Raw genomic sequence first — 11456 nt, forward strand, 5'->3', positions numbered from 1 at the left:
TTAAAGCTCAGTAGTTGTGGTTCCATTTCACAACAGGTTCCTGGGTTTCACAGCACCAGTTTTTTATTTTAAATGTTGGGTCAGAACAAACTTAAAACTTCAAGTGAAATTTTCATTTTCTTTCACCCAAAACTTAGGGGGAAAAGAACTTTCCATAATGTCAGCCTCAATTAATAAGCTGTTCTAGAGTTCATCGAAAGTTCACCCAGGTGTGTTTTGGTCCCAGCTGCCACTCACTCGAATCTGGACCCATGTTTGTGACTTATTGGCAAGTTTCTGGCAGCTCTGAATATTTTTAAGCTGCTCTGATTGAGAAAAAAATGATCACAGGAGATTGAGCCATTTCAGAAAGTGCATTTTTTTCATCAGATAATGTATATCTTTTCATGGAAGTGTGCAAGTCTACCCTATATGTTACAGACATAGAACCATCTCTAAACAGACGGCCAGAGTTACTGATGTTCTGTAGTTGATTTGCCTAACTCTGACAATGCAAAACCACCATAAACTCATCTTAAAGTTAAGATAGCATTGTGGTTGTTTCGCATCACTGGAGCTACACGAAGTTGCTAGAGCATCCTGGTGAATCTGGCCCAGAATTTTTTCTTCTTCTGTAGTTTTTGAATTCCTTCTGTGTTTTGTCCATGAAATCTACATTTTAGATCTTTTGTTCTAGTTCAATGGCAAATGCTTCAAAAAGCAAAACCCAAATCTAAGTTGATTTGACCTCAGTCACTGAGGCTGTGAAAACAATAAGATGCGACAGTCATCTTTTCCCTCTTTCTCCAGGGAGAGAGTATTGGATGTAGGCTAGTGGAAAATTGTATTAAATCACAGAATTAGATCCTTTAATCCTCTAGATTTATTTTCAACAACATGATGGTGACAAGGACTTTCCCAGAAATGTTTAGATTACAGAATATGATCAAACTGTATCATTTGCCGCCATTAAATGAAGGTAGCAATGTTGACTAGTGTTTAGAGAAGGGGACTGCGAACTGGGAGGTCTGTGCTCTGTTCTGGACTTGGCTGCTAACGAGCTTGGTGATCTTATGGGCAAGTTGTTTGAGGCCCCTATTTTAAAAAATGAATTCTAGTTTTGGTTGCCCACTGCTTTGGGTACCCAATTTTAGGTACCGAGGGTTTGGTGTTCAGAAGGGCTGAGAACTCCTAACTCCAGTTGAGGTCAATCAGGCACTCCATACTTCTGATAATTAGGCCCTGGTTGTGTAAAGATGGGCACCAAAATTAGAGGCCACTTTTGAACAACTGACCCTAAACCTCTCTATGCCTGTGTCTCCTGATCTGCAAAAATGGGTATAATAATACCTGTCAAGGTTTTATTTAGTAAGGCTTAGTTAATTAAGGCTTGTAAAAAAATTAGAGCCCCAGATGAAAAATGATCTAGAAGTGTTAAGTATTGTTAAACATAAATGTCATTTTCTGGGAAATAATGTCCATGTGTGTGGTCTACTGTAAATTCCTGATTCCCTCTCCAGTAAGAATTCACATTTCCAGGAGAGGTTGGGAGGAGAGGAATCTAGTGAGCTTGTCCAGTCAGAGAAACACTTGTGTGTTCTGAAGACCAATAATATCATTGGTCTTTAAAATATCTTCTCTTTGGTGAACGTGGGTCTCTGAAGGTAATATAGAACATCAGCAGATTTGCAGAGCCTTTTATGTTGCTGGACAAATTGTTTCTGATGAAAGATTTATAGTTTCTGCTCCTTATGAGAGTGCATTGTATTCAGCATTTCTGTAGTTCAGCCTGGCACTGATATCTAATGGTATAATATGAGCCTCTACATGTTATTTGTACATCCTGGGGTTGTACTTCATGACAGCGTGTCTTGAATGACATGTGTGTAACATATGCTTTGAGTAAATGTTGAGAATATGTTCATGGAAAGATTATAAAGGGAAGGGGGCAGGACTCTTAAACATGCACCCTTTTGGGAGACAATAATGACGGATGGGGAAACTGGGTTGGATAAAACAAGAACCATCCAAAGCCTTCCCCCAGAGTTGAACTGAATCCAACTTTTTTTGTAGTTTGGAAGAGTTGGAAGAATTTTCTATTTTTGCTGCTGCTGTTCTTGCTGTAGCTTCTATACTTCCGTATTCCAGCTGGGACTGTAAATGCTGAAATCCCATGAGAGAGACAATACTTTCAGGATTTCTGAGCTGATTGGGTGCAGGAAGTACCAGCAATCTTGGGAGAGCCTGTTCTCCAGAGAGTGCTAGTCCAATTCTGTTAACATAAGGGATTCGGACAGTTCAGATGAAGTTTGGATAAACATTCAGGCTCCTGGGTACTTATCCAAACCAAAGGCCGGCTGACTGAACCTTGTGAGTTTTGTTTATCACTAGAAAAGAACTTGATTTGGTAAGTGAGATGGGTGATTTTGTTGTACCTCTGTAGGGGGTTTTTTGCTACTAAATGCTAGAGCACAAATGTAGGTAGAGCCTACAATAATCTTGTAAACATTCTCTGTTGCAGCCTTTACTGATTCCAGTCTGCAATAAGACAGCTCAATGACTACCTCTCAGCCAAACCCATTTAATTCACCAAATTCATTTTCTTGATCTACTGTTTGATAGTGATGATCTGTATTAAATTTTGCTAAATGGGCATGTCAAGTGGACACCAAGTCAAACCAGCCCATTCAGAAACATTGTCTCCTGGAATATTGTGACAGCTTGTTAATATGAGTCACTGCTGCAAGATTTTATACTATGCGCCAGTCCACCTTCTCCTGCTTATAGTTCTTCAGATTGTAACTCAATTTATTCTTTTCAAGGTGGGCCCCAAATAGATGCTTGTAAGCGATTTAATAATAACAAAAATTATATATCTTCTATATAGCAATATCTTTCAAACTGAAGCATCTCCCTGTGTTGATGATAAAAATTGGCCAACTTCAGGCATGAATTCTACTTGCTCAATCAAATGATGCTTATGAATGGGGGAAAAAATTAGAGATACACTCCGTGGGCATCAACAAAAAAAGTTTACCCCAGATGTGTAGAATTTTGCACAGCTTGTTTAAAGTGAATGAATTTACCACAATTTGCTGAACAATGAAAATTATTTCCTCCCAAAGTGACAATGAAGTATAGCAATACTGTCTGTTTCTCAGTAGAAGGATTACTCCGACACCAGCGAGGATGTGTGTGTATATGTCACATATCAAATCTATTACTTACTTCCTTATTTATTTTATGAGCATTGAGTTTGGGGGGAGGGAGGAAGGGAGCACATATCTCTTTGTACATTGGGTATACTGTATAGACCTCTGTTTCTGTTTGTCATTGACTCTGTGCTCTTTCTTTGTCTTCCTGTTGCTGGAATCTCTCTCTAGGAGTTTCATGGGGTAATGCATTATTGCTCTCTTGCTGCATTGTTATGCCTGTGAACTGTGTGTATTCTCAGCAGAGTATACGCACTCGCCTGTGGAAATGATCCATGTTACACCCATTGACTCCTTTGTCCCTTCACTACCCATTGTTCAATGACATCCCCTTCCTCTTAACAGCTCTCATTTGTGCCTGATTACTTTAGCCAGAAGAATAAACCCAGGTTGCAGTTCCTATGTTTAGCAAAAGTCACTGATTGAAATAAGCAAATTTATATGTATCCAGCTACAGTGTGAAAGATTTGGGGGAGTGACTTATTGGGACTAGCCTTGATGTGTGATATAAGTTTGCATGAAAAATAATAAACAACTACTCGGCGTAAGAGTAGCAGGGTTTAGTCTCATGTAGGGGGTTGCACGTGCAAACTCCATTAGTGGTAATGGAAGTTTCATGCACAACTTTCTGCGTTCTTAAGAATCAAACCCCGCATGAATTCTGGCCCTATGCAACTGACAATAGAGAAAGCTCTCTGACATGAAAACTGAGTGATGTGGAGTTTTGAGGGCACTACAAAAGAAAGATGTTGCAAGAGTGACCTTTAACCATTTTGCCAGGGGATCTCAGTTATGTCTGTGGGACAAAGGAGCTGCCTTTTCAGGACCACGGAGAGCTCCTTCTGCGAGAAGACAGACTGTGCCATCTCCTTTTCTGGCTTTCTAGAGTAAGAAAAGAGGGCAGGAATTCTCCTCATTCTCTCTGCAGAGGAAGATGAAGAGACAGAATGAAAGGGACAGGAGTTCTGTGATACAATCCAAGAAGTAGGATGCTTTCTTCTTTCTTCCCTTTTAGACGCTGGATCAGTTAGGCCCTGGGTAGAATCACACTCAGGCAGAACTGTGACCTCATTTGCTCTTAAGCGGAGGAGTTCACGTTCTACCTTTGGGATTTCAGGTGATCACAGGAGACAGTGGCTCCACCCCTCCATGAATATTTGATGATAAGACTTTAAGAGCCCTGTGTACATTAAATCAGAGCTGCTGGCAGGAGCAACAGAAACAAGAAGCTTCCATTTGAAAGATCTATCAATTTTTTAACAGATCATTTGTTTATTTAAAAAAAATAACTTATGAGGTCTCTTTTGTTATTTTTAATAGTTTAAATGTATGAGCAACTCTTTACTACAAGACAATCAGAGCTGGCCTGATGCAACCAGTATTGGCCTAACACAAAGACACAGGCCAGTTTCTTTTTCCTTTTTATTTTTTTTTCATGACTTTTTTTTTTTAGATTTTTGGGTTTCTATTTTCTGTCCATTTTCTATCATACTCTGCTGTTCTACAAAATTCATAGTACAGTGAAGATCAACTCCCCCTCTTCTTTCTCTCACACCCACAGTGTGTTTGGGCAGGGAATACTGGACAGTGAAATGCATCCTGGTGTATATCCATTAACTGAATTGTAGTACATCTGACCCTTTCAGTTTGTTTTCTAGCCTTGTACTAGGGCACTTTGCAAATCAAATTTTGAAAAGCCCCCCTTTTAAAAACAAACCCTCTTGTCCTTGTACAGATAGCTAGTTAGTGGAGCTGACAAAAAGGGGTATGTCTCATCAAGATGTCACTTGCATTGATCCATCGCATACAGTCCTGGACCCTTTAAAATTCCACTTCTCCTGTAGGAAGAGCCTTATTTTTTTAACTGGAAATCAGGGTGGGTTTTTCCAAAGCATCTACATGACTTTCAATGGAGCTCATGCCCTTAATTCATTCAGGTGCTTTTGAAAAGCCCACCCTCATTGTTATTGACTGAGCTCCTCCTAACACACAGGAAGAGTTTTAAATCTTGAAATCCTTTATTAGAAATTCAGCATGCCTCCCGTTCTCATCATAGAATGGTTTTGAAGTATATCCCCTACATCAAGAAGACTGGTGGCTATGCTTGTGGGGGGGGGGGGGAAAGGGGTGTCACCATACTTGTTCATTAAGCCCCATGTCTGTTAATCTTCTACCCCTCCACAGGAACACAGTCACTTAATATTTGGTTATCAATTGGTTGTAGATGAAGCCTGCTCGATTTCCAGTTTGCAGTAATATCTCTCCCTCCTGAGGTTTGTGATCACTGTTCTACAGACAAAGCCTCCCTCTCCCAGATCAGCCATCCAACAGCTTCCCTCTGTACAAAGTACAGTTTCAGATTTTAAACATTGCCCCTTATTCATTGTAATAAGAAATTCTGCCCGTTCCAAGAGGGCTCCTGAACACGGCTGTGTAACTGCAAGATTCACGGCCTCAGACATCAGTGGATTTCTAGTTTGCCGGAGTTCATATTTTGTGCTGTTTTAGAGACAGTTCACCCCATGAGAAGCCCTCCCTGATTGCCTGTATTTTATTATTTCCCAGCTATATCAAGACCTGTAGAAACAGATCCATCTGTTTCCTGTGCTTCGTAGTGTGGGTGGGCTGCCAAAAGCCAGTTTTTGTTTCTATATACTGAGAGCATCAGATTTTTGTTTGCAGAGATTAGCATTGTATAGATCACACCCACAGGTACCTAATAGCTCTTCTCTTTTCACAAGACGTTTGAATCTCATTTTGTTTGCTGTTCGCACATCCTGTTTCAAAAAACAAAATTGGGCTGTGAAATTAGTTGTTTTTCTTTTTGATTCTCTCTTCTGTCTAAGGGCTCTGTCTTCCAAATAGAAAAGAAGGATGAGCAGTTAAGTCCCTGTGAGTATTTTTTTGTGCTTGTATGCCTGAAGAGGGAAACTCAGCAGAAGGATGTGAACAGTTTCCTCCTGGTTATGCTGGCAGAGATGGCCATCATACACTGGCTGTAACATCATCTTCGCTTGCTAGCATCTGGTGATGTAAAAATACATAAAGAGATCCAAAAATACTGTTTAAAACCTTTGGGCCTGAGTCTCATTTACACTAAAGACACTTCCCTGACAGTATAAAGGGGCCTAAAGTGAGAGTAAATTACAGTCATGCTCATTTTAAGGTCTCTTTACACTGCCAGAGCCGTATAAAGGGGTCTTAGTGTAAATGGGAATCACGGCCTTTATTTTAGATGGCTGATAATTCTTAATGTAACATTAACCCATATTCAAAATTCAAAACACATTTAGGCCCTTTCGGTGTTGGTGATCTTAACTTTTGCCTTCAGTGGTTAATGTATCAACTAATAATACTGAATTATATTCTAATCCCTCCAAGAGACCCTTGCAGTAGGCCAGGGAGAACAACTGCCCATTTGCCACTCCTTCCTTCAGTGCCCACAAAGCCAGTTTAGGAAAGCATTAGCCCACTGCAGATGAGCTTTCATGTCTTTTCTGAAGGCCAGCTCTCTGCATTGAAGACAAAAGAGGCTACGGCTTGCTTCATTTCCTGCAAACTGGTTATGAATCTCAGACACCTGGCAACTCACCAGTGCAGACCTCAGCTGAGTGGCGTTTGGCTACACCTTGCTAATGTCGATCTGCCCCTCAGAATCTCTGCTTCCTTCAGAAATGAGTGCACTGTTATCCCTGTAACCACAGAAATGAGGCCCTCCTGGCAGCAATCTGAGTTGTATGTCGAATCCCTGCCTCCTCTCACATTACATTTCCGTGTCCTCAGACATCCTGCAAGAAGCAAAATAAAAACCTTCTCCTGATCCCATTGAACTAAAGGAATTGTGCCATTGACATCAGCAGAAGCAGGATCAGGGCTTAGCCCTACATGGGTTGAATCAGCCTAGCACTGCATTGGCCTCCTATTTATTTATTTATTTGTTTGTTTTGCATCTGCCAATTTTCCCACTGGCTGTGCCATTTTTTACAACACAGGCAACCATTCTCTGTCAACCATTCTCTGACAACAACAGGAGCTGATGGGCCACATGCACAATGCTAAAATGTTGTGACTGCCTTCTGGAAAAACTGCTTACAAATCGGTCAGACACAGTACAAAACCTGTCAAGTTTTTCTGCTATCCTTGAGATGCCTATGGTAAAATTTCCTAGAATCTCTTAAACCAAACGGTTGGCTTGTCATCTTAGCTTTCCACTCTCCTTCACGTGGCTTCCCTTACCAGCATAGACAGGGATTCCTTTCCCTTGACACTCGCGTAACAGCCTGCCTAGAGGGGATAGTCAATAGCATGGTCCAGTCTAGCATGTTTTTTCAGCAACTATGCAGCTTAGGGAAACCATGCTCGCAATGACCTTGCTTAAGCACAGCTGTGACTAAATCTTTTACCAGCTGCATAATGGAGACAGTGCCTATTAGTCATCACAGGTCTCCTAATCAGGAGAGACAAGTTGGATGAGGTAATATTGTCTTTTCATTGCACCATCTTCTGTGGATGGAAGAGACAAGTTTTCAAGCTTCACCGAGATCATCTTCAGGTCACGACTCCATCCAAATAAATTTGTTAGTCTGTAAGGTGCCACAAGGACTCCTTGTTACTTTTGCTGATACAGACTCACACGGCTACCACTCTGAAACCTGACTCCGTCAGAGACTGTCACAGAGCAGTTATTAACATATTAAATCACAATTAATTCTCCTGATTAATGCAGCTCCATAGAAAAGGTTTGGACTGCTGCTGTATATTTTCAAATTAAGAACAAAAATATTTATGGTGATATACTTGAAAACCATATATTTTGACTGATTCAACGCCTGGGTGGCTTGGCAAGAGATTGGTCTATAGAGGGACTTTCCCAAAGCTGCCTCTTCCATCTGTATGCAGAGGGCTGTACAGAAGCAAGTGCTTCTCCCCTCATGTGCATTGGAGTTAAACCCATAAAGCCCCTTGTGACTCAATTGCAGAAAAGGTTCCTCAACCCCTTAGTCCATGAGAGAGCATGAGGCTCTATTATGGCTTTATCAGTGTATAGCTAGAACAGCCTCCCTTAAGAGTAGCAGTGGAAACGGGCGATCCCTTCCAGTCATGGTTTGGATTTCCAACCTGCAGTTTTATGCTAATGTAATTCCACTGGCTCCAGTGAAGCTACTTCTGGTTTACAGCAATGTGAATTAGAGCAGGATCAAGCTCCAGATGTGTCTGATTAAAGTGGTTCTAAAATAGCAGTGGAAGAACTCAGATGAGCTGTCCTCTCCCTGTCTGCACACCTATCCCCTTGCCCTCCATCCCTTCCAATCCAGTCATGGAACTCCACGCTATAGACTAACCTGTAAAGACGATATGATGATATAGGCAAGAGCCTCTCAGCTTTCATTCTGAATGTTCCTTATCCGTGCACTGTAAATGAACAGAAATGATTGATGTGATATTCCCCAGGGTACAATCTGGACTGCTGAACAGCTGTGTCCCCTCAATTCTCTAACCTGGGGTGCCTTTTACACTGCTTCATTGTGAAAGCAACCACGCCTGGCCCTGCTCACACCCAGCCTACAGCATATAAATCACCCCCAGCTATACTGTGTGAGCGCTATAGCTAGCCAGCCAGCCAGCCATGAATTATATTACAGCACTACATCAGCAAATTCTCAGTCCCAGACTTGTATGTGATGTGCTGCCCAGCACCCTCCTGGACAATACAGGCTCATAGAAAGTCCGTCATTTCATTCGTAGAAAATGACGTGCACAAATCTTATTATCCCAGCTGAAGTTCCCAAACACTTCAATCCAAACACACTGGTTTAGAGAAAACAATAAAATCAGTTTAACTACTACCAAAAAAAAGATTTTAAGTGATTACAAGTAAGGAGGCATAAAAGTCAGAATTAGTTACAAAGAAATAAAAGGTAAAACACAAACTAACACCTAACTTAACAAGCTAAGAGAATGCAAAGCAAAAGTCTCTCTGACCACATGCTGTAGCAGTCTTATTAGATTAATCTTCCCGTCAGGATCTCTCCCCCAGTCCAATAATGCTTCCTTTGTCTTTTCAAGTGTTGATGCCATGCATAGAGATTAAGGGAGAGAGGTAATCTGAGGTGTTTGCTCCCCTTTCTTATGGCATTTCTCTTCTGTGAGAATCCTCTCCAGCTGGGGTTCAGGTGACAGAATGTCTGTGGGATGGACAGAATGTCTGTCCAGCTGATTCCTTGCCAACATGTAAATTTCTCACTCTCACCCTTTTCCCTGTCAAAGAATGGCTGCTTAACCAGGTGATGGTCTATTTGATTTTGTTGACCCCTGGCTGAGGTGTTAGTTTGCTTTTTGTCTCTAAGGAACTGGTTTGTGCCTGCTTTTCTAAACTTGTAACATGTCTTATACAATAGAATTTTATAGATTTACATACATTGTTGCTACACATTTTACCAAGACAATAATGTTCAGCAGATTATGAGTTTTCAAATGATACCTTACAAGGCACACTTTGTACCAGATTTATCATAGCCTTGTAGAAAGGGTGAACATAGGGATACAGACTGTCACCCTAGGTAGAGAAAAAGATTTCAAATAGGACATGGGTATATTCACCGCTAAGATGTTGGTGCAAATCCACTCTGTTCAGTAGCGAGCAAAAGTTGTTACCTCTGATTTCTGCTCAGCTGGTCATATGAAATGACTTGTTGGTTTCTCTTGACTAATGGAGCCAAGTGACAAAACTCACCATCACCACGCTCAGCAGGGTCAGTGGCTTGAGTGAGCCATAAAGTTTGAGCTGTCCTCTTCCCCCTAGATATGGTTCCTCCAGAATAGTGTTAAGTACTTACTAATGAGGCAGTGTGGGAGAAGTCTGAACTTGCCACTGCCCATGCTGTGCAGTTCTGAGTCTCTTGGCTTATTTGTGTTTTTCTTGACATGCTTTCCCACTGGGGAAGGGAAGCTGAATGTGGGGAGCGGAGAGGAGCCAGGGAGCCTGCTCAAAGCACTGTTCATTCATGCCTTTTGTTATTTCAATGCAAGTTTATGTCTCGATCAGCCCTTAAACCCATGCCTGTAGTCAAGTTCAGCTCCATCCACAGTCTTCCATCTCATTCTCACGCCATACTAAATGAAGGTGAACTACATTGTTGTACTAGCAGATTGACAAAAGGCCTAGCTGCAGCTCTTCAGAAAAAGCCCTACTTTTTTATTTTCGGGGTGGATTGGAGAAGGAGCTCTATCTCCCCATCAAACCTCCCCTTCCCCATTAATGGCAGCTAAATGAACAGTAACAATATTGTTTGTATAAATTATTAACCTTTTGCATATGGTTTTCGTAAAAGAGAAGTGACCTCCAACCTCTGCATGCATGGCCTGAAAAATCACACTGTTATTGTTTCAGGCATGTAATATGTCTGCATATTACATGGCTCAGCATGGTCTTGGTAGCATGTCCTCTAAAAGAGACCTGAGAGCGATAGTATGGCTGTACAGAATGCAGAAATGGAAAGCTTATTCTGCCCAGGTAGGACGTGCTGTCCATCTACCTACCGGAAGGTCCAGTTCCTTCTATTCACTGCCTATTCTAAGGAAAACATTATCTCCAGACCATTAAGAGAGCTTCCCTGACAAATTGGATGGGAGCTGTCTCATGGAAATGTCTGGCTTTGTGGGAAGAGGCGGTGACATGGGTAACACAGGCCACAAATGTTTTGGGTACGGCAGATGTAACTTCCCCCCCTTCTCCCACCAGTGGTTGCAGCTATGCTGATGTGCTCTGGCTTCTCTCCTCTCTGCTGTAACCAGACATCCTCTGCTGCCCTCCTACTGGTGAGAGGAAAGGGAGGATTCTGAGCCTGGTGACACGGCTTGAATAGCTGGGAAGTGATGCCGGGATGGAGAGCACAAGCAGTTAAACTTTCTCAGGGCCAAGTTCTGCCCTCAGCTTTCCTTCTGTACATTGCTTTACGCTTCTCAAGCGGATGCTTGTCTGTAACTCCCCGTGTGAGCATCCAAGGGGAAAAATTTGGCTCCAAATCTGAAAAATCTGGGTATTTGCAGGCCTTTATATGAGCCCCACTAGAACCAAACTCCTTCCTTTTGTTCTTCTTTCATTCCCCTTTCAGAGGAAGCAAAGGCAAAGACATCAACACAATCAAGTCACTGCGAGTCCTGCGAGTTCTAAGACCTTTGAAGACTATCAAGCGTCTGCCCAAGTTAAAGGTTGGCGAATAACAGGAAACAGTTCTTCTTTGTTGGGGACTGGCAGGCTGGGCT

The 11456-nt window shown here is 41.9% G+C and overlaps 1 protein-coding gene across 2 annotated transcripts in view; it reads left to right on the plus strand.

Annotated features, from left to right (window-relative positions):
• Nucleotides 1-11456, plus strand: part of CACNA1B (calcium voltage-gated channel subunit alpha1 B) — a 471028-nt gene that overhangs the window by 374932 nt on the left and 84640 nt on the right. For both annotated transcript variants that reach the window (XM_084649844.1, XM_084649843.1), the window contains one exon: nt 11306-11402. In XM_084649844.1, the coding sequence (XP_084505970.1) occupies nt 11306-11402 (97 nt within the window). The remainder of the gene's footprint in view (nt 1-11305; nt 11403-11456) is intronic.

Source organism: Lepidochelys olivacea (genome assembly GCF_965140295.1).
Source record: "Lepidochelys olivacea isolate rLepOli2 genome assembly, chromosome: 16".
In the NCBI taxonomy this organism is placed as follows: Eukaryota; Metazoa; Chordata; order Testudines; family Cheloniidae; genus Lepidochelys; species Lepidochelys olivacea.